Here is a 26,243-nt window from a genome sequence, read left to right as displayed (position 1 = left end):
GACTGGGAGAACATAGTTTAATAAAAAATACAGTGAAATACAAAATTCAATACAATATTTATATACAAAATCACACGTTGTAACAAATAATAATAAAAAAAACTATTTATATTAAATAAAAGTTGATAGAAACACAACTGAAAGCACTAAGTTTTAGATTTATAAACATTTATATGCAAACATGAAGAGATTAAGAAGTAGTTGTTAAAATAAATTGGAAAATAAGTTTTAGAATGTATAGAAACACCCGGAAGCATTAATACTCCGTTTCAAGCCATAAGACTCAAACAAAAACTTAAACGTTGCAGCGGCCAAGTCCAACTTTTGAAATTTTGAAGAAAAAAAAATTTTATTTTCATATTTTTGATCTAAACTCCTCTCGAAAATCCTCTCAAATTCATAAAATATTTTATTAATAGAAAAATGTGTGTAACCATTCACTAATGTTTTATTAAACTGGAAATGTAATGTTAGAGAATTGCAGAAGAATCCTTGTTTCATAATCGGTAACAAAGATTAGGCGAATAGGGTTTATTTCTGCTTCAAAAACTACCAATGAGTTAATTAAAAAAATCAATTGAACACAACGGAAGGAGACAGAAATGGGCAGTTTTAAGCGTTTTGTTTAGAAGAAATACTTTCTTTATTTTTACAAATGTTCCAAATTAGTTACAAGCTTTGTCATAAGAATACGCTTTAATTTAGAAATATAATAAAGCATTATCTGATACGTGTCAGACCTTTATAACTGATTTATTTACTTAGAAGTCTATTATTTTTATTCTTTACACCAAGTTGTAGATGTAAATGGTAAAAATGTATAATTTTTTCCAGTAACTACATCTGTTGACAAATTTCGTAACTAATTTGGAAACTTGGCGATGCTAAATATTCTGGTTTTCTAAAGAGAACACGCCTTCTTTCTGTTTTTATCCCTTCCGTTTTTCTTTAATTTATTTTTCACCTTCCTATTTTCTTTAATTCACATTATCTCTTTCATTTTTCTTTAACTGATTTTTCCCCTTCCGATTTTCTTTAATTCACATTATCTCTTTCATTTTTCTTTAACTGTTTTTTTACCTTCCGATTTTCTTTAATTCACATTTTCTCTTTCATTTTTCTTTCATTGATTCCTCCGTTTTAGGATGCCCAATACATTCTAGACTATTTTTTAACGAAATATTCTAAAAAATTATTCTTTAAATATAGTAGTCACCCTTAAATATCTTAATTTGCTCTAAAATTTATGAAAAAATATTTTATGCATCAAATGAATCATAATTATGACCCATAAAAACTAAATTCTTAAATTTTTTTTTCCAAAAGCTTTGTACAGCTATGTAACATTTAATTTAAAAAATTATTATCAATATATTGGGGAATTATTATCAATGTTAATATCATGAAGGTGTTATTAAATGAGGAAAAAAATGGCAATTGTTTTAAATGCCTCTTGGTAACAACTGATAATTATATGATGTCATCTAAACGCTTTCTGAATATCTTCCTTAATATTCCATAGATTTGAGTAAAGAAACTACTGAAAGTACCAATGCTTCTTGTTTCAGAGATAAGTCCAGTTATTTAGATAATCTGTTGAATGTTATTGATCATGTTGTATAAACTAATCTTTCTCCTGAAAGTATCAATACAACTTGTTTCATAAGAGACCAGTTATTTAGAATAAACAAAATGGCAAAACGAATCACACGTATGACAGAGATATATACAAATCACATTAGTTGCTATAGAAAGTAGAATGTTCGTAGTTTCGATGCGATTCGAATTCCAGAGATTATCAGAAGCTCCTCATCATGTGAGGGTTTAGGGGCAACATAGTGATAAGCCACACTTCTTTCTGAATTGTTGTTTATACTTTTTAAGTTTCTTGAATTTCGTCTTGATGGCAGCACAAACACATGTTGTTGCCCACTAAATGTTTTTCACCAAAAAAGCCTGAAGATTTTGATAAATGTGTCTCATATTTTATGAGAAAGCCTCTGAAGCTGGACAAACCCATCCGCCGAAATATTTTTCAATTTCTTCAGCAACCGCAATAGTGAGATGATCGTTATAAAGTCCGCTCACAATCTGCAATCCAACAGGAATGCCATCCCTGCTCAAAGTGACAGGACACTGAGTGACGGGCAAACCCAATAAATTAAAAACGCACGTGTACGAAACGTTGAATGGTTTAAGCACCGGCTGTCCGTGAAATGGCGCCAAGTCGGATCCCGTTGGGTATATGAAGATGCCATCCTCGCCAAGAAAATTCTCAAAATGCTGTTCCATGTTCTGCATCATCTCGTAATATTTGGATGCCTTTTTTTCGTCTTTAGGTACCCATATCTTGTTGACAGCAGCGGATAACAGAGCGGGAAAGATGTGGTCTGAGACTCCAATCAGCCATTTGAAGACTTCCACAAAGAGGTCTGCATGTCCTCTCCTGTTGGTCATTTCGTAGGTGATCGGTTTGAATCCAGAGGTAGTGATGACCTTTGACCACATTACGAAGCTGTGGTGCATGTTTGGTATTTGAACTTTAGTGGGTGCTATTCCGTAGGTATCCCTGAAGTACTCCATAACCTGAAATGAAGGCAGAACATTAATAGTGTAATATAAAATTCATAATTGTAGGACGCATTATTAGGAACTGTGCGAACCAGTGCTAACCACTTTCTAAGCTTTGGGGGAAAATTCCTTCTTGAGGTAGCTAAGTTTATGCTCTAATGTATGATTCTTTGTTTTGTAAATTTAATTTTGAGTTATTTTTCCCATCACTGTATGTAAATGATTCAAAATTTCATGCGCTACGCCACATTTGTTTCAGCTTTCCAATGGCGAACTGTTTGCAAAAGTTTTCCCAGAAAACATGTAAACCTTACGACAACCTTGTGTCGGAATTTTCCTTTAATTGTCACGAAAATGTTTGCACTGAAAACCTTTTTTTCAATAAAGCATAAATATTGCAGTTTTAAACCTTTCATCTTAAAAGGATTAAAAATTATTTTTTTAAAGCTTTTTTAAAACGTATTGTTAGGTCCATCATGACATTTTAGCTGCTGACGTCATACTAGCGATAGGATCAAATTGCATTTGTGGCGTAACTACCACTATAAATATTAAATACCAATTCACTAGTATATAAGACATGTTAACTTGATTCTATCACGAGGTACCTTTTGATAGATGAAAGTTGACTTAGTCGATAATTAAATCCCCACCATTAAAATTACAAGACAAGGTGGATTTTCGCTAAGTAAACAAGCCTAACGAAAAGAAACCTTATAATTACCTAGATTGAAGATTGTTTTCACCTTGAGACTAGCATTATTAAAGGGTTTTTTCACGCTTGAAAACCCAAAGTCAACCTCGATTTAACGTTTCTATATAGAAGGTTGCTTTCCAAGGTTTTGGATGAAGATAATGTTTGTAGAATAGAGCAGATTGTCATAGATCTCGTTTTAAGGTTAGAAGGTTTAAGCGTAAACCACGTAACAAACCTTTTTTTGGTTTACATTAAAAGGTTTTTGCTGAGTTGAAATAAACCATATTTTGCTATTTGGGTATCGACAATGTCTACCTTCATCTACCCTTTTATAGAATCGAGTTAACATGTCTTATATACTAGTGAATTGAAATTACATTTTTGTAGTGGTAGATACACTACAATGATTCCAATGATCATTTCTGAAACTTTCATCCACGAACAGCGACGAAACTTAACGAAATTTAATGATTTGGTGGGCAGACTTGGTTGCCAAATCGTTGTATCGATAAAACTGCTATTACCTAAGCTTACAGTTTCGATCATTAGGGTATTTACTGGGTACTTATGTGGTTATTAAAGTATTCCTATAGTATACAGAGTACTTCATAATTATCCTCTTAAATGCATATTTTTATAATTCCAAAAACAATTATGCAGGCTGTCCGTCTTAAATTAATATATTGAGGAGGAAAAAAAATGTCTCAAAATCTAATCAATGACAATCCAGGTTATTAAAAGAAAATAAGAGATTAAAAATGACCTAAAAATAGTTTCACTTAAAATAAAACTCTGATTTCTGGCGAATGCATTCTTGTCACATCAGCAATCGTTTTTCATGTTAATAAGAGCAAATGAATGCTTAAATTCACTTCAAATTAGTTTAACTTAAAATTTAAAAAAAAATCTGATTTCTAGCGAGAAGTGAATGCAATCTAAAAGTTTTAGATGATAAAAGTTCATCACGAAAGAGATTTTCCTCCCAAGGTTTATGTTTTGTGGGACAAAAAAATAATTACTTCGTCAGTGGACATTCTGGACACAGCTCAAAATACATTCTTTAAGAAAATGGACACAGCACTAAATGCATGTTTGAAAAATGAACACAGCTCAAGACGCGTGTTTAAGAAATCGGTCACAGGTCTGAATGCGTGTTTAAAAAATTTAAGACAACCCTGAATGCGTGTTTAAAAAAATTGAGACAGCCCTGGGGTCGGTGTTATTGGATACAGACACTTTTCAATGATATCTTCGTATTCAGTACACAGAACGATAAATCTAAATTTTGACTCCATCGAATTAATTCCACCATTATAAATTCAATAAGACCCTTAGAAACCTTGTAAAAAGAACTGCTAACATTTAATATCTTTCCACAAAAAAAAAACTAGTTGAAAGTAAAAATATTCTAAGTGATTAAAAAAAATGGGCATCAAATTATGGATTTATTTGAAAAATAAAGAACAATTTTCACAAGAGTAATTTGAAAAACCGAATCAAATGCTATGTCCATTTTCTGAAACACGCATTTTGAATTTGACATCTTTTAAACACGCATTTTGAGCTGTTTCAGAAATAAAAAGTTCTCAATTGATTTACTTTTTTTATTCCACCTGAAAAAACATCTTAAAACTTTTTTTTTAGAATTCTTGCATTAGGTTTAAACAGGATTATATCAATTATTACCCAATAAAAAGCGTAAAGCAGAAAAAAACGTTACTAAGTTCTTAATTTAAAATTATTTTCGTGCATAGAATTTTACATTCGTTTTCGTCTTTGTTTTGTGTTTGATTCTTTCGAAAGAAATTCATAAATCATTCAATAAAATTATTTTAAATCTTTTACTTTTTCGTCTAGACACGAAAAAAGTAAAAATGTAAGGAATTTTTCTACTCATACGACACAACAGCTTATCTTTTACTTTGTTTTTCTCTGTTTTTAGGTCTACTTTGTTTCATAAAATAGATACTAGTTAGACAGTAAATTATTCTTACATTATTATCATTATCACGTTATTAGTATTTCTTAAAACTAATAAACGATGAGCGAAAGAAAAGAACCCTTAAATAATCTTTGATAGACTAACCGAATTCTCTCGTTCTATGAGGCAATTTCAACACGTTGAAAGCATAACCTTGAACATTTATTGTTAAAATGAGTTTAAATTATTTTTATTGTGCGAATTTATTTTTAGGAACTATAAAATTACCTTCTTTTGAGCACTTGATATTAAAAATATTTTCCGTTTAATTTCTTCTGACCATTTATTATTAAAAAAGTTTTAATTTATCTTCTTTTGAACACTTGATATAAAAAATATTTTCAGTTTAATTTCTTCCGAGCACTAATTATTAAAAAAAGTTTTAAATTACCTTCTTTTGAACACTTCAGATTAAAAAATTTTCAGTTTAATTTCTTCTGAGCATTTATTATTAAAAAGTTTTTAAATTACCTTCTTTTGAACACTTGATATTAAAAATATTTTCATTTTAGTTTCTTCTGAGCATTTATTATTAAAAAGTTTTTAAATTACCTTCTTTTGAGCACTTGATATTAAAAATATTTTCAGTTTAATTTCTTCTCATCACTTATTATTAAAAACGTTTTAAATTACCTTCTTTTGAGCATTTATTATTTCAGGATTTACAGCAGAGACTAAAGGATTTCCTCCTTCATTTTCCATGTAATAGATTTTCATTTCTCGAAAATTAACCTACGAAACAAAAAGAAAATATGAAATTAGCAATCAAAGCGAAAAACATACAGAACACACTTTTTTGAGATTTAGTATTTGTTCTTATTTATATTTTAAAAAAACTGGCAAAGAAATTTAACTGATTTAGAGAAACTTAAAAGAATTTGACTCCTGCTATCTTTTTCATATTTAAGCATTTATTCACCTGATTTGCACCAGATTTCAGTAAACAAAATCCCAAGTCGTTTGAATGTAAATCACACGTGATTATTGTCCAGAACAGTAATTTTTTATTCTATTTTCTGCTATCTATTACTAACATATACATAAATAATAAGTTTAAAGAAATATAGAGAAAACATGTAAAATAATAAAGATTAATGTAAAGAGGAGAAGAAAAATTATTAAAGTAAAAGTTTTCAAAAATAATAAAAAAAAATTATTCAGAAAAAATAATAAAAAGAAAGAAAACAAAATAATGAAAATATATATTCTCTACATCAGCTCACACGATTATATCCGCAAAAAGAAGTGTTTTCTAATATTGAATCAATATAGCCAAAGCAAAATATATCAATACAGTGTGAGAAGCACTCAAAAAAATTAAAACGAAAATAGAACAAATTAAGTAAAAAATATTTACGAAATAAAATATATCAAGCAATAAATAGAAAGTAAATTATATATAATATTTACCCCGAGAAATTTATTTGCTTCGTAATCATGATTATAATATCAATTTTAATTTTTGGGATTTAGCCCTTAAAAAGGAAGAAAATATCTGCTTTGTTGATTAATGTGATGAAAGAAATTATTTTCATTTTAATGCAAATAAACTCATTTCTTGGAATTCTAATCATTGCAAACATTTATTGAAATACCATTTTTAATCAAATGTATAGAATTAAAAGAATAAGTAGAAATGTTTATTTATCCAAAAAACAAATTGACAAACTCTTTCAAAATTTGATTAAAAGACAATGGATACCCAATTAATGTAATTAAGTTCTAAAATCATTGAGTTCATTGTATGCTATTATTAATAAATTTACTAAATTCTTCTTTGTTAATTTATATAATATTTATTATGTGTAAATCCAATTCGGGGAAATCCGTGGATAGGAGTCTGTGCAAAACAGGCAAATCATATTTATCTTTTTAAGTAAATGTTAATTTTCTAAATTCATTAAAATTGCATCCATCAATCAATTGTTTCAATCAATCTTATTATTTTTTTTATTTCGTCACCTTCGTTGAACATCGGACCCTATTTAGGGTTTGCGACTACTTATTTCCATCAAAATAAAATGTGTTATGGTATAAACTCAAGAACTAAACATTGAAACTAAAAAAGGCAACAATCGAAAGTTCAAATGCACATTTAAACAATAATTTAAAAAAAAAAAGATTAGCTATTAGATTTCATAGTCTGATAACGGGGCACGTACAAAAATGTAAAGAAAAAATTAGCGTCATTCAACTCGAATAATAATAAGGACAATTTTGACATTTATGAAAGCTTTATGTCTTCAATTTGAACGAATTGGTTTTCTTTTTTCACCAAGCTTTAAAAAAGTTATGTAATAGCATAATTTTTTACTTAATTTTTTGAACCTATTACAAAAATACTAGATGAATATTTTTTCCTTTTTTTTATAACCGTCATTGAACAGCCGTCCTAATTTTGAGTTTACGGCTACTAAGGCTCAACTTCGTAGCCTTCTCATTTTGAACCGAACCCAGAAGACAAAGGGACTTCTGGATCAAGTATTAGGAGAAATTTGTCTTCGTGGGGAACTTATTTGATGAAACGAACCCTTATTTACGTTACATGGTGAGGAAGACCACGTTAACATGACGGTAAGGGGACTTGAACCCATGATCCGTCTTCCACCGCGGATATTTCACGTTAGCACTGTGATGGGTGCAAATCGGATATGTAATTCGTATCGATCATCCATCGCCGGGATTCGAACCCGGCTCACCTCGTTGGAAGGCGAACGCTCTATAAAACTTTATGATTATATTACCGTCGTTGAACAATCTACCCAATTTAGGGTTTGCGGCTACTAATGTTCAACTCCGTAGCCTTGTTATTTTGAATCCAATCCAGAAGACAAGGGAAGTCCTGGATCAAGTATTAAGACAAAGAAACTTTCGTAGAAGACATTTTTTAACATTTTGACACTTTCGAACTAACTCACATTTGAGTTACATGGAGAGGAAAGCTTTGAAAACACGCCTATGAGTAACCCGATGGCAAGAAGATTATAACCCCCTTATCCGTCTACCACCATTTTTTACTTCGGCCTGGTGAGTTCGTATCCACCAACTATCTCTGACATTGAATCTAGGTAACCTTATTGGGAGATGAGAACTCTATTCCTCTCTCTTCCACTAATAATTTTCACACAATTATTTTTTTAATATTCAATCATAAGTTATATAGATATATTTCTTTTCATTTTTTTTAAGATTTAGATTTAGTTTAGAAGACAAATATCACTTAGATATAATTGTTTAAACCAGTGTTTCCCAAAGTGTGGTACGCGTACCCCAGCGCAGTGAGGGTACGCGTTCTTAAGTGAAATATCTTGCAACAAACGAAAATTTCAAATTTTTTTATTTAAAAACAGAACTAGCCATGGAAATTTACGATTACGTATTTTTCTATTTTTGCTGAGTTAACAGTTAATAATTAGTGGTGTCAACAGCCAGTTGTGATTTTTAACTTTCGTGCAATTTTTTTATAGTAAATCTTTACAATAAATTCTATTTATTTTGATTATTTTTATAAAATATAATATTTATCCTGTTATCACAGCAAAAACAATATCATCCTTCTCAATGATGCAAATAAACTCATTAACACAACCTTGAACCAAGAAATAAAAATAAACAGAGTTTTAAAAAAATAGATTCATTTCTTTATTAGTGGTACACAGCCTTACGAAAAATTTAGAAAGGGTACTCAAAAGTCATAAGTTTGGGAAATACTGATTTAAACAAGCAAAGTCTTTTTTATTTTTTATTAGAAACTAATGAAACGAAAGTAATTAGTAAAATTATCGTTTAAACGTAATCGTTAATCGTAATCGTTTAAACCTATCGTTTGAATTTTTTCACGTAATCTCTTTATCTCTTTTATTTATGTAATTGTTTTGTTCTCTTCTGCTGTCATATTTTGTTGATACTCAAAATTAATTGTAAGGCTGACCACAAAAGGTCATTTAATGTTCAGTTCAGATAGATATTGACTTACTTTTTCATCTAATTTCAACTTAGATGAGTTATTACCAGCCAAAACTTTAGTCATGGGTAATAAATCAGAAGCATATCGGCACATGGGTCCGGTCATCAAAAACGTTTGCAACGATGGAGCAGGAGTCGGGTAATGACCCGTATTGGACACGATGCCTATAAATAATTAGACAATTCTGTTAAATAATGCTTCATTAAAAAATATATGTATAAAAATATATATATGCTGAGATTAAACATGGTTTTTAAAATGCAATTTTATAAAATGAAAATAAAAGGACACGAAAGAAATATTCGGTATTAGATTGTATCTCCCCTTAACAAAAAAATAACATGCGTTTTTTTTTAAGAATAGATTAGAGAAAATTTAATGAAAGAAAGCCAGTTTTGTAATGAAGTTATATTATCTCAACACTTGACGAAATGTTACCACCATTATGTTTTTGCTATAAATCTCCCATCACGAGTTGTATGTACAAAGTGAGAGTAAAGTAAATCGGTAGAGTATATTCCTGCTATTTAGGGGAAGAATATAAAGAATGTCGAAACGAAAGAGGAACAATCGCACCCCCACTGCCTAAACAGGCAACCGACAGAAGAAAAAAAAGCGAAAGAGAAAAGGGAGAAAGAAAACTTAATCCAGCGTATTGTAAAGAGTAAATAAAAAAAAAATGTTACTTATTTAAAAAGCTTTCAATCGTAGTAAAAGAAAAAAAAAATCGGAATGGTAGGCCAGTGCAAGAGAAATTAGCTTAAAATCTCCCTCGCTATGAAAAGTGAACTCTTCCGCTAAGAATTCCGCAAATTTTTTGTAGTTCTAATGTAGTTCTTTTGTAGTAATAAAGGATATTTATTTTAAAAGCATTGTTTTTGAGTTAACTTAGTATATGCTCACAGAGAAAAACTCGAAAATAATACTCTGATGAACTACGATATACTTTGAACTGTTGATATAGTCCTTTTTTATATAATATTGTAACTTTGATGAGTATAAATTATCAAACATCCTAAGCAGAGGCAGCAAACCTTACTTTGTAATTCCTTTTTTACAATTGATTTCTCCAATCGTCGGCCCCAGTTAAATACTCTTTTTAAGGTGCATTGTATGCACTGAATTCCATATTGAACGCTAGTAATAATAATGTACTGACTACTCGAAAACCTATGCTCATGAGAGCTCGCAAAATTCATGTTCATACAATATGATACTGTGAATATATTCTTTAACTTTGATCAATGAAGTTCGATAACAGAAGAGAAAGAAGGGGTAAAATTATTTAAACCAATTCATTTATTTGAGAGAGGTAGCTTAAATGAGTACTTATAGTATTTTTAAATTAAATAGCCTCTCAGGGCTACGTGATTTCTCCGCTCTCCACACTTTCCCCCCTCCGTTAGTATGGTTTCAGCAAAACATAACTTTTCCCAAGACAGTAAGTGTTAGTAAAAAGTTGGAATTTACTGACGTGGTGGAAAAGCAAGTTTTGCCGAATTTATGATGACGAATATCCTGATATATAGTAATGGTTTCTGAATAAAGTCCGAAACTACGTACCTCTTGTGGGCTTGTGACCGAAAACTCCGTTGAAAGCTGCGGGTATACGAATGCTTCCACCAATGTCATTACCGATACCGATGACTGAGCCAGCAGAACCTAATATACATCCCTCACCACCTAATATACAATACATAAAACAAAATATTTATAATATACAATACATAACCACATAATAACATACATAAACAAGTAATATTTTAGGAGAATCAGTTTTATTAATCACTTTAGCACTTTTTTTATTCTTTTATTATTTATAATAATTATGACCATCACATACTAGATATAACACTGATCATGTTTATTTTGTTTTATTCATACTAATTTATTTAAATTTTTGTACTATTCATAATATTTAAACCATTTATTGCGATCAATACAAATTTATAGAAAAATAATTTTAAAAAAAAAATTGTTGGCTGCAATATATGAGTAGAAAAAACCAAGCACTTGCCATCGTTTTTGCTTTTTTATTCAAATATTTTTTTCAAACTTTTTTTTAAATAAATTAAATTATGAGCTCAATTTCATAAAATATTTTTGAAATTAATAACAGAGAATTAGCGAATTAAATTAAGCATAGTATGATGAATTATTAAGATCTGAAGTATTAACTTCATTTAGAATGAAAAAGAGGTTTTTTAGACTGAAAACAAAACAGTGTTACTAAAGCATAAATGAGAGAAAAGGACATACTATAGTTTTGGTTCTATAAATAAGAACCTTATTCAGCATTTAAACACAAAATCATAGAGTAAAAGTAAAGAAACCATTACGTGCAAAGTAGTTTAACCAATGGAGACAGAAGTACAAGTTTGAACAAGATACTGAAATGAAAATTCTACTTTATTCACTTTCATAAGCAACTATATGATGTTGCTTATGAAACCTAAAAAACGAGGGAGGTTCGGCAGGAGGCCCAGGGTACAAAAGATTAAATTTGAGTAAATTTCCACACGTATGGAAATAGTGAGATACTAAAAAATCTAAATTCAGATTTCACTTTCGCTTCGTGTATCCTTCCTCACTGCTTGTAAAAATGTTTTATCAAAATGTATCATTAAATTTCTACATTGCTTAAAAAGATGCTTCTTCAATAATGCTAGTTTAGCTCATTCACAAATTAATTAATTTCAAAGAACTTATTTTCAGTCATTCATCTTACTCATCGCCTTTAAAGGTAAGATTTGCTACCTTTTTCCTATCAGGTACATTGTAAGATTAATTAGAATGCTCTTTTCTATACTTCCATTTGTGTTTTATTCACGTTGGTTTTGTGATATAGTCTACATAGCACGCATTTTACCCTATCTTTTTGAATAGGGACTTTTTTTAAAAAATCTTTTCCATTTTGTCTACGTTGAAATAAGTTTGAAAGTGTTGCAAATTTTATATACTTTCTCATGTTTGCATTGTATATTACATTGTAAGATTAATTATAATGCTCTTTTCTATACTTCCATTTGTGTTTTATTCACATTGTTCTTATGATATAGTCTACATAGCACACATTTTACCCTATCTTTTTGAATAGGAACTTTTTTAAAATTCATTTCCATTTTGTCTATGTTAAAATAAGTTTGAAAGTGGTGCAAATTTTACATACTTTCTCATTTTTGCATGTGCTAAGTTATGTTTTTATTTTTGACTCATTCTTTCTAATCGACTAGAATATAAAGAAGCAGCAGCGGTCGCCATAGCAACCCATGCAATGACGACGCATGCGCGCCGCTTACTATTACTCTTGAACACAGCTGGAAAGTGTGTGGACGCCATTCAATCCAAACCATGACCCATTCTACCAATGGGTAATAAAAAATAAAAATTGGAAGTGACCAAAATAAAATTGTGTTAACGGAAATGGTTTAAATCGAACTTACCGCTACTTCCTCCGGCAGTTCTTGTAGTATCGTAAGGATTAGAACAATATCCGTATAGAGTATTGTAGGATTCCCACCACAGGCAAAGTTCTGGTGTAATGGTGACTGCAATGGGTATAGCTCCAGCTTGTTTCATTTGATGGACTACATCTGCATCAAAAGTAGCTCTTACACCCTTCCTGGCAGGCAGTCCAACAGTATACAAGCAACCTATATTAAAGTTTTGTTTTAGAGCTGGACAATAAGACTGCGATTTTAGAAAGAAAAGAAAAATTTCTAAAGTGTCTTTCAAATTATCATTAAATTGCAAACTATGCAAGTAAAAAAAAAACTAAGCAAGTACTTACATATGTTATATATAAAATATATCAATCTATAGTTATTTTGCTTTTAATATACAGTGCGTTGAAAAAACGGACCATTCTCAATAACTTTAGATCTAATGATCGGATCTTCACGTTTTAGGACTCAATCTTAATGGTTCGAGGGAGTGATCTCAAACAGGCTAAGGACGATATTTGAAGTTACGAAATCAGCGGTCTTCTTCTTCTCCAGTTGAGAGTATCCCATTAAGAACATGCAAAATGGATCAAAACATAATACACTTTATTCACACTAACTAAATTCAACAGAGAAATTCTCTTGAAACCATGTTCGTGAAAACAGCCAACAGAAGGATTGTTTCTGTTTAAGTTGTGTCTCTTTATCGGTTCCCTCTCCTTGACTTTTTTTTTCTTTAAGTTTTAACTATGGATAGATACACTTTCTTAGGCCGTTACTTTTTATGTAACTTAAATAAGTACATTGCGCAAAAAAAGGGGTACCCGGAATAGCTTTCGATCTATTGATCAGATCTTCACTCAATCTAAATGGTTTGAAGGGGTGACCTCAAATGCGCTAATTAATAATTGCGGGTGATATTTTAAGTTGCGAAATCAGACACAAAAACGTACTTCCGTTGAATGAACATAACTTTTTTTCGATGGATTCGGATTTCTGAGTTATCAAAGCCTTATAGTTTTGTCAAGAGAGCGGTCCTAAGTTTTAACCACTTAATGCTAAATATACTTGTTGTGTATTTCACTAAATCTCGAGAAATTTTTTAACAAATTGTATAATTTTTACAATAAAATTAATTTATCCGAAGATAATTCCATACAAATTAAGCATTTATTATTTTATTTAATAACAATCGAAAAAATTCTGAATCGTAAAGTGCACCATTTTTTACATCATTTTAAAGTATCTAATTTTACATGGCAAAATACAAAATTTCACCGAAATCGGTAGAATACTTCCTGAGAAATCAGTTTTAACTATTCTTTTAAATTCCATTTGTCAGGAACTATTCGACCGATTTCGGTGAAATTTTGTATTTTTTGCCTCAATGAAATTCCTTTTTCCGAGGATAATGTCGTACAAAAAATTATTCTTATACGTCATCGAAATAAATGTGTGTTTATTCAGAAAAAGTGAGATTCTGAGTCTGATTTCGTACCTAAAATATTGCCTTTACTGAAGAATTAGCGTAAGGAAAGGCTTTCGTGAATATCCGATCATTTGATGAAAAGTTATTTCTTATACTGTACAGTAGATATAATTATAATGAACTTCCCGATCGTTACCTTCAAAATTATATATATTTTTAAAAAAAAAATAGTACATTTTCCTCACTTAACTGAAGTTATATAAACAAAGTATTTTTTTCTGTTTTAACGCTACACAAAGGAAAACGGCTTTTATTCTTACTCGACAAAATACATTCATTTAAATATCCTAAAAGAGTTGAAAATATATCAAACAGACGTCCACACTATATTTCTCATAAAAATATATATATCAAAGCGGCTGTTTAGACAATACTAAATCCGGTATATAAATATATATGTTTGCGAATACCTTGCCAGAAAATGTATTTTTTAAACAATACCTGAAATAATTTATTTCAAATAAATTATTAGAATGAATTCTTTTGATTTGAAAACATTGACAAAAATGATATGATTTCTAAATATTGTTTCATAAATTAAATGATAATGAATGTCCAACCACACAAAAGGGGTCTATAAAGAAGTGATACTATATATTTCTGCACACAATGTGGATATTTCCTTCGTTTACCTACCACTTCAGCTTTAAAAAGCCTTCTTATTTAAAATATAAACTTTTATATACTGTAATGTAACGAGTTTAGCATATCAAGAGAAGTCCACTACGAGAATTTAACAAGTCATAGTCGAAATGCTGAAATAAAAAATGCTAAAGTAAAGCTAATTTGAAAAATACAGGAATATTTTAGAAAGGTATATTTTCCAAATATTTAAGTTCACAATATTTTACACGACAAAAAGGGCAAAATGGAAGAAACATTTATATCTGGTGTAAGTAAAAAAAAGTTCTAAACGGAAAACATTTCACCTTATTTCCTTCCCACAATCTTAACTTTCAGAAAGAATGTGTTCAGAAGACAAAAGCAAAAATCAACGTGAATGAAGTATAGAAACGGACATACTATAGTTTCAGTTCCATAAACAAAAACCCTCCTCAGTATCTGACCAACAAATAAATCATCATTTGGTGTTTCAACACTGATTAAGCTTCTTGTCTATAGTACCGTAATTAAAACTGTGTCTATTTCTGTACTTTGCTATTGGGATTATTCACTTTTCTTATGAATAGCCATTTCTGCGATAAATACATAATTTATTCGTGGTTGTTGTTTTGCTTTGACACTTTAAGTTTATGAAGAAAACCTGCGTGAGTGACCATTGGCCAAATTATCTTACTTACGAAAGAAAACAATCTTCTTTTATTTTTAAATATCCCGATTATTCCCCTTCTGACCAGATGGTTATTCAAATGTATTCACAATTACTCCAATTACGTCGATTTAGTATTCACAATTACGCTTTTTTTTATCCCATCATTTATATAACATTAAATAGGGTGTTTTTGCTTGAACGCTGTAACGACCATCCCACCTGCTGTTTTGAACATTATGATGGACTTAAACTGTATTTTATGACTCACAGAATTTTCATGTTTTTAGAATTCAAATCTTGCTCATAAAAATAGGAGCTACCTAAATAAAACGAAATAAAAAATTTAAAAAATGTGCCACTAAAATAAATAAAAAAATTAAAAAAATGACGCTCGACAAAACTGGGTTACGAGTGTTACCTTTAGACAATAAAAAAATCTTATTTTCCTATTTAAAAGTCATTCATTTACTTAAGAAAGAAAACTCCAATCACAATACTCAATTAGAAAATCCAATGAATTTTTGTGAAACCTCTCCTTAAGGACCACACTCTGTCCCACAGTAAAATGGCCGATCATGGAGGTGGGTCGTTATTAGGGGTCACTTTCATTGACTTCAAAATGTTGTTCGACGGTACATGAATTTTCGAAAGCAATTTATATTTTAGTCATTTTCTTGCAGCGGAAATGACACTTCAATTGCCATCACGAAAACACGGATCGATGAGTAAAATTAGCGTCCATAAAAATGATCCCTACTGATGTAATAATGCGTGAAAACAAAAATTTACCAATTATAAACGATAAAACGATTTTAAATAAATAAACAAATATGTTTTTCGTTTAAGTTTACATTTAATTTTACGTCATAAATATGAGTTAACTTTAAAAAATGACAAGAAGTTTTTATATATATATATATCCATCGCAAACCTAGGTTTTGGGTTTGCGACTACTAATGTTCAACTCCGTAGCCTTGCAAGTTGTTTGAACCCATCCAGAAGACAAGGAAACTCCCGGAACAGTACACCTAGAGGTATGATTTGTTTTGAGAACATGGACGACTTTGTGACTCGACAGATTCAACGTGCGTCAATCACCATTTACTACACGGAGAATCTTCGGGGATCGAACCACGACTGCTTGGGCATGGGCCACGTGCCCTACCAACGAGGTTATCCCGGCTTTAGGACTGTTTGTTTGAGATATTTAGTTTTTTCTGAACTAACTTTTTTTCCCCTAATTTAACTTTCAATTCTAAATAGCATTGATAGTCTTTAGTGCACTCAGACTGCAACATGAGGTTGTATGGTCAAAAAAAAATTCTCAAAGTAAGAGTCTCCCACAAATATTTCGAATACATTTGAATCTACATTTTTTTTCGTTAATATTTTTTGTTTTGATATTTTTTGTGTTTCTTTATTTGACATTTTCCGAATTTGGTGCAGAGGTTTGCCCGGTAGCTGGGGAATTTTATGGAAAAATTCCATCCCTCCCAAAAGTGGTGGCAAACGGAGGAGGACGCGTCACAGAGGTGGTCTTTCCTAAAGATTTCACAGTATTATCAAAGCTGCTGCTGATAAATGCCTTTTTCGCCATTTTTTAATTTCATAGGAAGATTTTTAGAATTTTTTGCTATTTTTTTATCTAATGATAAAATAATAATTAATAATAATGAGTTTTTTAAATATTTTCTTTTCCTTTTATAGTTTATCAATTTTGATTGATATCTTTTACAAATTGAAAGCATTTTTGCTACTAAAATAATATATTTTCATTTCAAATTATTGCAAATTTTGCATCTAATAAACTTGAAGATTCATAAATTCTTATTCATCTTTATAAGATATTTATTTATATTACATTTTTTTTCATAAATTACATACTTATGTTAATTACTACTTTATTTTTCTTATCAAATTTAAAAAAGCAGATTTATAATTTTTTTTTAAAAAAAAGTACAAAAATAAAATATGGCGTCGAAAATTTAAAGGATTTGTTCTTTTATTTTAAAGCTATTTTCTTATAGTTTTTAGAAAAACATTTTTGCGTTAAAGTACTTATTTCATTAAAATTTTTTAGGTAATCAACAACATAGGTTTGATAAATGTACAGTACACGACAAAAATATCGTCCTTCCTAAATAATTTTTGATTTAGTGATAGTGTCTTTACGTTCTAGGACTGCATCTTAATGATTTGAGGGAGTAAGCTCAAATAAGATAATTAATTAGTACAGACGGTATTTTAATTTACAAAATCAGACACAAAAAGGTACTTTCTCTGAATAAACATGCTTTCTTTTGGTAGATTTCTGACCCCAAAAATATAGGGTCTAGTAATCTGGAAAATATGGCTTCGATAGTACAGGTCAAAATACTTGGACATGCGCTTAAAAAGTTCCCAAGTTCGCTATAAACCTCTCTCCAAACTTTGGACCGCTTTTCCGACAATATGTCCCAGATTGCGGCTACAGCCTATATTTTGAGGGTTAGAAATTCGAATCCGTCGAACAAAAAGACTTGTTTATTCAGAGAAAGAACGTTTTTGCGCATGCGCAAAATATCGCTAGTGTTAATAATTTTATTTTATAACCGTCGTTGAACAGCAGATCCTATTTTTGGGTTTTCGACTACTAACGTTCGACTCCGTAGCCTTGTCATTTCGAACCCAATCCAAAAGACAGGAAAAGTCCTGGATCCAGTATTGAGAGAAATTTGCCTTCGCGGAGGACTTTTTTGATGGAACTAACGCGCATTTGCGTTACATGGAGAAGAAGACCACGAGAACCTCCCACGGTTAGCCTGACGTTTAAGGGACTCTAAACCATGATCCGTCTACCACTGAGGATATTTCACGTCAGCACCGTAGTTGGTGCAAAGGGGATGTGAAATTCGTATCGATTAGCCATCACTGGGATTCGAACCCGACACACCTCATTGGAAGGCGAACGTTCTATCCTCTGAGCCACAAATTTAACCTACCACGACATATCAATAATTAAAAAATATGTAAATATGATCTATTCGCTAGCTTACTTAGCTGTTCAATGTTTAAATTTATTTAATCAATAAAAAATATTTCCAACTTAACTAGTTCATTTACTATCTCGTAGTAAAATCTTTTATATATATATATATATATATATGAAGGCTTAACCTCCTCTAAACATACAATAAAATTACGCCAAGGTTTGGAGTCACCTCCTCGAAATATTAAGATTCAGTCCTAGAAGATCCGATCATTGGATTAAAAGTTATTCAGTGTGGTCCGTTTTTGCCTAATGTATTTAAAAAAAAGTATAAACCTTTTAAGTAAGCATACCTTTCACTGCTATGCATTCTTTGATAGTGACTGGAACGCCCAAAAATGGCGTCTCCCTAGCAATTTCATCTTCCGTCTTGTTACTCTCTTTCAATGATTCATCGATGTATCTGGCCTCTTCTATCGCTTCACTAAATCGATCATCCACAATCGCGTTAACGATTGGATGGACCTGCCTGATACGTTCGATGTAAGCTTTCACTACATCAACACTTTTGATCTAAAGAGGAATATTTCATTTCTATACTCATTCATTCACTTTTTGAAACAATAAATTCTACAACGATATTATTGTTTCATTTGGAAAAAATTAAATAACGATTTTATATTTGGTTTATTTTCATGATAGTTATCACTAGAGCCCCTTACTCGTAGTGGTAATCCAAGTCGACAATGTTCTATAATATTTTTTTTATTATTTTAATGCTTATTAAATGCCGTGAAAGGAATTAAAAATGTACTATAATATTTTTTTTAAAAAACATCTGAGCAATTCGAGTCAATCTATGTATTCTAAAAATATTTCCTATTCAAAACGCGTTTTTTTTTCTGGTTTTATCCAATTGCTTTAGATTTTAAACTTTAACTTAAATTTTGTTATATCTCCAATGAAAGTGAAATTATTGAAAAATGTGCAAGGATGACGATGAAACAACCAGTTAATTGTTAAATTGAGATTTTATTGAATGTTAAATTTGTAGTAAAGTTCATTTCAGAGAGTTGTAGATAGGCTCGCATTGTGTTTTTTACTAAAAAGTTAAACATTTGGTCATTCTCGAAATAATTATCGAACTAAGTTTTTTTCCGCCCCACTCTTTGCACATCTCCCCATCGTAATTTCTAATTTTTAAGTCATATAGTTTTACGCTTCAAAACAAAATGTAACGAAAAAAAAAGAGACAAAATTTGTAAAGAAAAATATTTAAAATGGCCATAACTATTGAATAAATTAGAATTTCGAAAAAACAAAATACTACTGTTAAGTTCATGAATAAAAATATCCTTTTCATCTCGTCAAATTTCAACTGCACTTCTGCAGTCTGTTGAGCGGCATGCCTGGTATTTTTTACTCTAAGTTTAAGAGTTGATTAAACTCAGATATTCGAATACTTGAACTCATGATTGAAAGATATTTCACCCTAATTCTTGCACATTTTTCTACACACGTTCTTGATTTTCAGTTTCTATAGTTGATTCTTCAAAAAAACATTTTCAATAACTTTTTAGAAAGTTCATCTATATTAGTTATAATTAATTTTTTTTAAAAATATGTATAGTCATCTAATGGCGAAATTTTATTTTTTCATTGCAGAAAATGTGTCTTTTATTTCATTTTCATGCTTTACACTATTTATTTGGACAAAAAAAATGGCATCTTCGACTTAAATTTAGATTTTCTTCCCGAATGAAGTCAAAAAAAAAAACTCCAATTATCTGATGTGCTAATAATCACCGAAACAGAGCCCGCGATAAAGATTTCAAATTATTAGCCAGCACATTAGCCAACAATCAAAAGTATTCGCCCATTTTCGAAAATCTTTCGCCAAATACTTAACCATGTCTTACGATTTATTTTTTTCCCGTAGAAAACTATTTTACGGTAGTTTGTTTCAGGCTTTTATTATTTGGACACAATTCTAAATGGTTTTTCCAGCACATCTACCAAAAGTTGCTGTTCTCGAATAAAAAATTACTGATTTGCTTAGAAAAATTCATTTTGACGTCATTTTGAGGATAGAGTTTAATTTTTCTTTCCAGTGGAAAAAATCATTCGCCAATACTTTCGTTTAAACGCAATTTTATTCGCTAAATGTACGATTTTATCGCATTTGGTGAGATGGCGAATGCTTAGTGCGGCGCCAGCTGAAAGGTTTCCAAAACATTCCTGCGAGCTTTCTTCAAGGTAAAAACAAGATTTTATTATTTTTGTTTTATGTTAGGAAGCAGGGCGCGAAATTTCCCAGTTTTTAATTATAGCAATTTACATCCCTTTTCATTGTTTCTTTTTTAAAAAACCTCTTTTATCAATGAAATGAAATATATAAAAAAATCGCTCCCTAAAGATTATATATTAGTTATATTGTTCACAAAATATTTTCTATTATTATTTTTTCTTTAAAAAAAATTCAGTTCGTTTGAATATTTATGATTTCTTTTTTTTAAAAAAAATCAGAGATAATGAATGACTGTGTACTCAAATGGTGTACCATTTTCCAGGACAGATTGTGTTGTGATGAAACATGCATTCTAAAAATAGCTTTTTTTAAAGAAAATTTCTCAGGAATGATTCGACCGATTTTGCTCAAATCTGGAATTATGTTACGTAACCCATACTAGTTCTACAAAAATGATTGAAAAAATATTGTTGCAACTTCCAGAATATTCGTAATAAGTAAAAATAGATAATAAAAAATTTTGAAGAATTTTCCAAACTTTACTGATATCAATGATACTTTAACTAATATTGGTATCGGACATGAATTGAAATTAAAACAAAAATAAAAGAGTTTTTTTTCTGAAAAGCTTAGTTAATGGAAAAAAGGCTATTATTATTTCAAGAAAACCATAAAAATTCGTCTTATTATTGACACCAATTAGTTTTGGTAAAAGGTACTTTTGGTAATTGGTGCTTTTTTTTCGGTACAAAATATACTAATCTTTGCATTGAGATGCCTATTTTTTATAATCGTCTTTGAACAGCCGACCTAATTTTATGGGTATACGACAACTAATGTTCAACTCTGTAGCCTCGTAATTTTGAACCCAATCCAGAAGACAAGGGAACTCCTGAATCGAGTATTGGGGGACATTTGCCTTCGTGGAGGACTTTTTGTTGAAGCTAACCCGCATTTGCGTTACATGGAGAGGAAGACCACGAGAACCTCAAACGGTTAGCCTGACGGTAAGGGGACTCTAACGCATGATCCGTCTACTACTGAGTATATTTCACGTCAGCACAGTAGTTGGTGCAAGCCGGATGAGGAATTCGCATCGACTGTGGTTCGAATCCGGCTCGCCTCATTGGAAGGCTCCATTTCCTGAGCCATCGAGGCTCGAGATGCCTATTATAGGCTCTTATAAAAGATATAAGGATTGGATAAAATTATTAATTATGGTAATTTTCGAATTTCAAGAATTGATTTCCAGCAACAGCGTTATGCCAAATAATATTGCTTACAGTTAATCTTCATTTTGATGAGATGGACTTCTAAAAACATTCTCTGCACAATATAATGACGTCAATCCACCACGAAGGGCAGCAAATTATTGTAGCTTAATCATTTATGTCGGTTTTATACTTCTATAATTTTATGAATCGTTTGGTAGTGTTGATCAGCACCGATTTAATACTTATTTAGTTTATTTTAACACCAGACGAAGAATGGGTATTCAGCTAGTTTAAAATTATCATCTCTTTGATGTAGAGTCTTTTTCGAATTCCGCGAATTCTTTTATATTATTTGAAATTAGGGATTTGCGTCGACCCTAACCAACTGACGTGGAGATTTTATTAAATATATTTTTCATACTTTTTTCCGTATTTTGTATTAATTTAGGTCAAAATAAGTGAAAAATATTATATTTAACGTTTTAATAATTTATGGTCATGAAATACAGCATGATACACCGGCGTTTTTCTCTGCTATAAAATCTTCCAGACAAGGTTCACTTCTAAACAACATATTTTTTTTCTTCAAATGTGCAATTATTTGCAGTTAAATACATCTAAGAGAAACAGTTATTCATCTTTGATATTTTTTAAAACTTACAAATCAATTCTTGCCATATTTTTTGATATGAATGAAAAGAAATTCCAAACTAATTTTTTTGAATTTCACATTTCCGTACACATGTAATTCCTATAATCTAACAGATTTTTTTACGGTTTTAACTGGCTATTAGGCTGTTTGCTACTACTAAAAAATACCAAAATATATTTTTGCCTGTAATTAGAGGGTCAGAAAAATATTTATAAAAGGCAGAGGGTGCACCCTTTATTGATCTGCGTTTAAGGGATATGACACCTCCAATTGGGATTTGTTTGAAATTTTCCTTGGCGAAAAGAGTTTTGACGAACAACCTTGTCAACAACAAAAAATGTACATAACAAATAATAAATATTCTTACTTCTCTTCTGCGTATTTTTTCCGCTAAAACATGTGCCGGATCAAGTATAAGTGGATTTTTTATCGGCGGTAATTTCTTATGTTTCCCCTTGTAATACCAATCAAAAACGATATCAGAGACGTAGTCGACACTGAAGCGAACAAAGTTCAGGATTTTCAAAACAATTCTAACCACAAAATCAATCTCTGCAAATAAATAAATAGTCATTATAAAAATATTTTTAAAAATCTTTTTCCGTGTTATAGGCTTTTTCAAAAAAAAACAAAGATACACAAAATTAAAGAATTACTGGAAATTGATACTAATTAAAAAATTACTGGTTTAAGAAACATTATTGGAGTATATTTTTATTCCTTTTTGACCCCTCCCTTTCAATTAATAACAATTTATAACAATTAAATAACAATAATTGTAATCGAAACATGAAATTTTACATGAAGCTATTAGGCATTATAGAGAGGAAATTTTCAAATTAGTTATTTAAATTTTTCCTATAAATATCTAAGGTTTATAAAGATCATACTTTAAATAAAATTATATAAAATTTTGCAATAAGGGATTGAGCCGAGATGGCTAAGTGGTTAAATTAGTGAACTGTCTTTGTGAAGCCCTGACGATGGCTGGGTGCCTACTTAGAATTTATGTTTACAGTTTGTCAGCGAAGTAAAGGCGGTCTGTGAGCAATGTTGCACACATTGCTATCATTTGTCAAGAAATGGTGGAGCCTTAATCACCAAGATTTCTGGCTTTCAGCGGTATACTGCAGTAATACTTTTTAATATCAATTATTACAGTTTATAGAAGGAAAAAAAACTTTCAAATGAATTATTTAAAATTTTGCGAGAAATTATTACTGTTTGTAACAATAAAATTTTAAATTAGATTATTTGAAATTTTAACATTAAACAAAAACAAACACAAAATTTCAAATTGTATAATTTAAATTTTTCGATAAATTATACCGGTTTACATTGGATTATTTAAAACTATTTGTAAACACTTTGACTCGGTCAAAAAAGAAATAAGTAAGAAGGAAAAAAAAAGATGCTGGTACCAAATTAGGAATGTTCACTTTAATATCGTCCATTCTAAAAAAGGATTTGGTTTAAATTAATTTCAGGATTTGCCATTAACAAAACAAAGATTTTTGTTATTGTTCAAATTTTCATTTCTTTATTAATTTATGTCTGTGAAAACTAAATTATACTGAATTGAATAAATTACGAATAATTATTTTATTGAAACACTCATTCAAATACTCCAAAATTGATTAGTTTGTTAACTTATTTTTATTAATTCCAATTGCTGTTGTTCTTTTATTGTAATTGCTTCTAGTAAAATACAAAATATCGATTAGGCGTGAACTTTAAGAAAGAGTGATCAGTACATATCTGATACTATCAAATTAAGTTTATTGAATATTAAATCAAATTAACTGCTTGTTTTTATTTTATCAAAGAAATTAATTATTTAAAAAATTTCATCCTTCTTTTAGTCTGATTATTTTATTATTTTTTTTATTAACTAAAAACTGAAAATTACGTATTTTTTAAAAGGCAACCATTTTCAAGACAATTATGTCTTGAAAAGAGAATCACGTCATATTCGTCAATTATGACGTGAATGAAATGAAACAAACGCGATTTTCAATATAAAACGCAATGGTGAAGACAAAAAAAAAATCTAAAAATGAAATTTCGAAACAAAACTAGAAAAACCACAGTAGCCGAGAGAGAACGAAGGATGAAAACCCTAACTAGATAAACCACAGTGGCAGAGAGGAGTAAATCAGGGTGACGCTCTGGGGAGAGGTGGTGCTGAACTATCGTCATTAACAAGGAAATCGGCATTCATATGAATAAAGAAAGATTCCAGGGCATCAAGATGAAGTGACGTGACAGAGCGGGATTTAATTTCGGCATTGTCGAAATTGAATTTCACCCCACTGAACAGATTGAAGTTTTTAATCAAGCCAATCTTGCCGTTTAAGTTTCTAGGGATTATTTATTCAATAAATTCTATAATTTTAATTTCTTTTACAAAGTTTTATAAGGCTTAATTGAGCAAACAAGCCTGCAAATATATATCGTACCAATAAACTAAACGATCACCATACCTGCCGTGTTCCGGCCTAATTCTACAGCCAAATACAAACATTTCCCCCTTTTATTGCGTCTTAGATTTTGGTGCTGATTTTTTTTTCATACCGAACGTTTCTTTTTTCTTAAAAAAATATTTATTCTGATGCCAAATTACTTTTATTCAAATAAATAGGAGGGAAAATATCGTACAAATAAAAGTTTATCATTCTTAAATACCAAACGCATTGAACACAAATAAAAACTGGATAAAAACGATACTATTTCTCAGTCTTAAATACTTATTTTTCTGGTAAATATTTGAAAGAAATACAAATTATCTTCATTATAACTATTATGATTATACAGTCCATGGTCAAATAATTAGACTCACTATAAGATTCTATGTAAAATCTTAATTATCAGGTGATATTCTACAACTTTAGCGCTTTTACGCGGTTTACACTTGTTTACGTTCGTGTATTAATTGATTAGCATTGTAATGCAATACGCTAAAAATAAATACAAATGGGAAGTATATAAAAAAGTCTTCTCTATAAAAAATCATTTAATTTATGTTTAAATATAAGAGTATTGCCTACTTGTGCAAAATATGCAATTGTTAAAACACTCCAGTGCGTTTAATAATTTGGTCTAATTATTATAATAGACTAATATAATACCTGATATAATAAATATTCTGTATTTATATAATATATCGTCCAATTTATTCAATCGTCTCATTTATATTATATATCGTCTCCTTTAACCCGTTGATACACGAACGTAAGCAAGTGCAAACCGGTTTCAGTCACGTAAAATCAATAAAGCTGTATAGTATGAACCTGATAATTAAGATTTTACATAGAACTTTATAGTGAGTATCATAATTTGGAAAGGCGCTGTAACTACAATCAAAATAATATACAATCATTNCCCATTGATACACGAACGTAAAGAAGTGCAAACCGGTTTCAGTCACGTAAAATCAATAAAGCTGTATAGTATGAACCTGATAATTAAGATTTTACATAGAACTTTATAGTGAGTATCATAATTTGGAAAGGCGCTGTAACTACAATCAAAATAATATACAATCGCTGGTAAATGTTAGAAGAAAAAACGTCTTACCCCCATAACCAGTACTATAGGGCATTCTTAGAGAATTATCCATTTTGTGTTCCGAAACAGTAAACACTAAAACAAAACTCTTTCTCACTCTCTAACAGTCCAAAACAAATGTGAGAAGAAGATAAAAAACAATTTTTTGTTTTCACCACAATCTGTGACCCGGA

The 26,243-nt window shown here is 30.2% G+C and overlaps 1 protein-coding gene across 4 annotated transcripts; it reads right to left on the bottom strand.

Moving 5' to 3' along the window:
- On the bottom strand, window positions 1–26,243 carry LOC107443312 (fatty-acid amide hydrolase 2-like). Of its 4 annotated transcripts, XR_011637108.1 has the most exons (9): window positions 26,080–26,243; window positions 22,871–23,055; window positions 18,743–18,962; window positions 12,660–12,869; window positions 10,780–10,899; window positions 9,226–9,380; window positions 5,883–5,981; window positions 1,491–2,586; window positions 1–282 (listed from the first exon to the last, which is right to left on the bottom strand). XR_011637108.1 is itself a non-coding variant. In XM_016057135.3 (8 exons), the coding sequence occupies exons 1-8, from the start codon at window positions 26,120–26,122 to the stop codon at window positions 1,987–1,989; spliced, it is 1,632 nt and encodes a 543-aa protein (XP_015912621.1). In that variant the 5' UTR covers window positions 26,123–26,238; the 3' UTR covers window positions 1–1,986. The 4 variants fall into 4 exon arrangements, 2 of the variants coding, with proteins under 2 accessions (XP_015912621.1, XP_042911833.1); XR_011637109.1 differs by lacking the exon at window positions 22,871–23,055 and having other exon boundaries at window positions 26,080–26,204; XM_016057135.3 differs by having other exon boundaries at window positions 1–2,586; window positions 26,080–26,238.

This window comes from Parasteatoda tepidariorum, chromosome 6, assembly GCF_043381705.1.
Source record: "Parasteatoda tepidariorum isolate YZ-2023 chromosome 6, CAS_Ptep_4.0, whole genome shotgun sequence".
Lineage (NCBI taxonomy): Eukaryota > Metazoa > Arthropoda > Arachnida > Araneae > Theridiidae > Parasteatoda > Parasteatoda tepidariorum.
The sequence above is the reverse complement of the archived record's forward strand: the minus strand, read 5'-3'. Positions and strand labels throughout refer to the sequence as shown.

Bases quoted from the DNA above. Each gene is read 5' to 3' on its own strand.
- LOC107443312 (XM_016057135.3), bottom strand. From the start codon at position 26,122: ATGGATAATTCTCTAAGAATGCCCTATAGTACTGGTTATGGGG. The intron at 10,900-12,659 runs GTAAGTTCGATT...ATTGTATATTAG, and splicing joins AACTGCCGGAGGAAGTAGCG to GTGGTGAGGGATGTATATTA. The intron at 9,381-10,779 runs GTACGTAGTTTC...AATTATTTATAG, and splicing joins CGGTCACAAGCCCACAAGAG to GCATCGTGTCCAATACGGGT.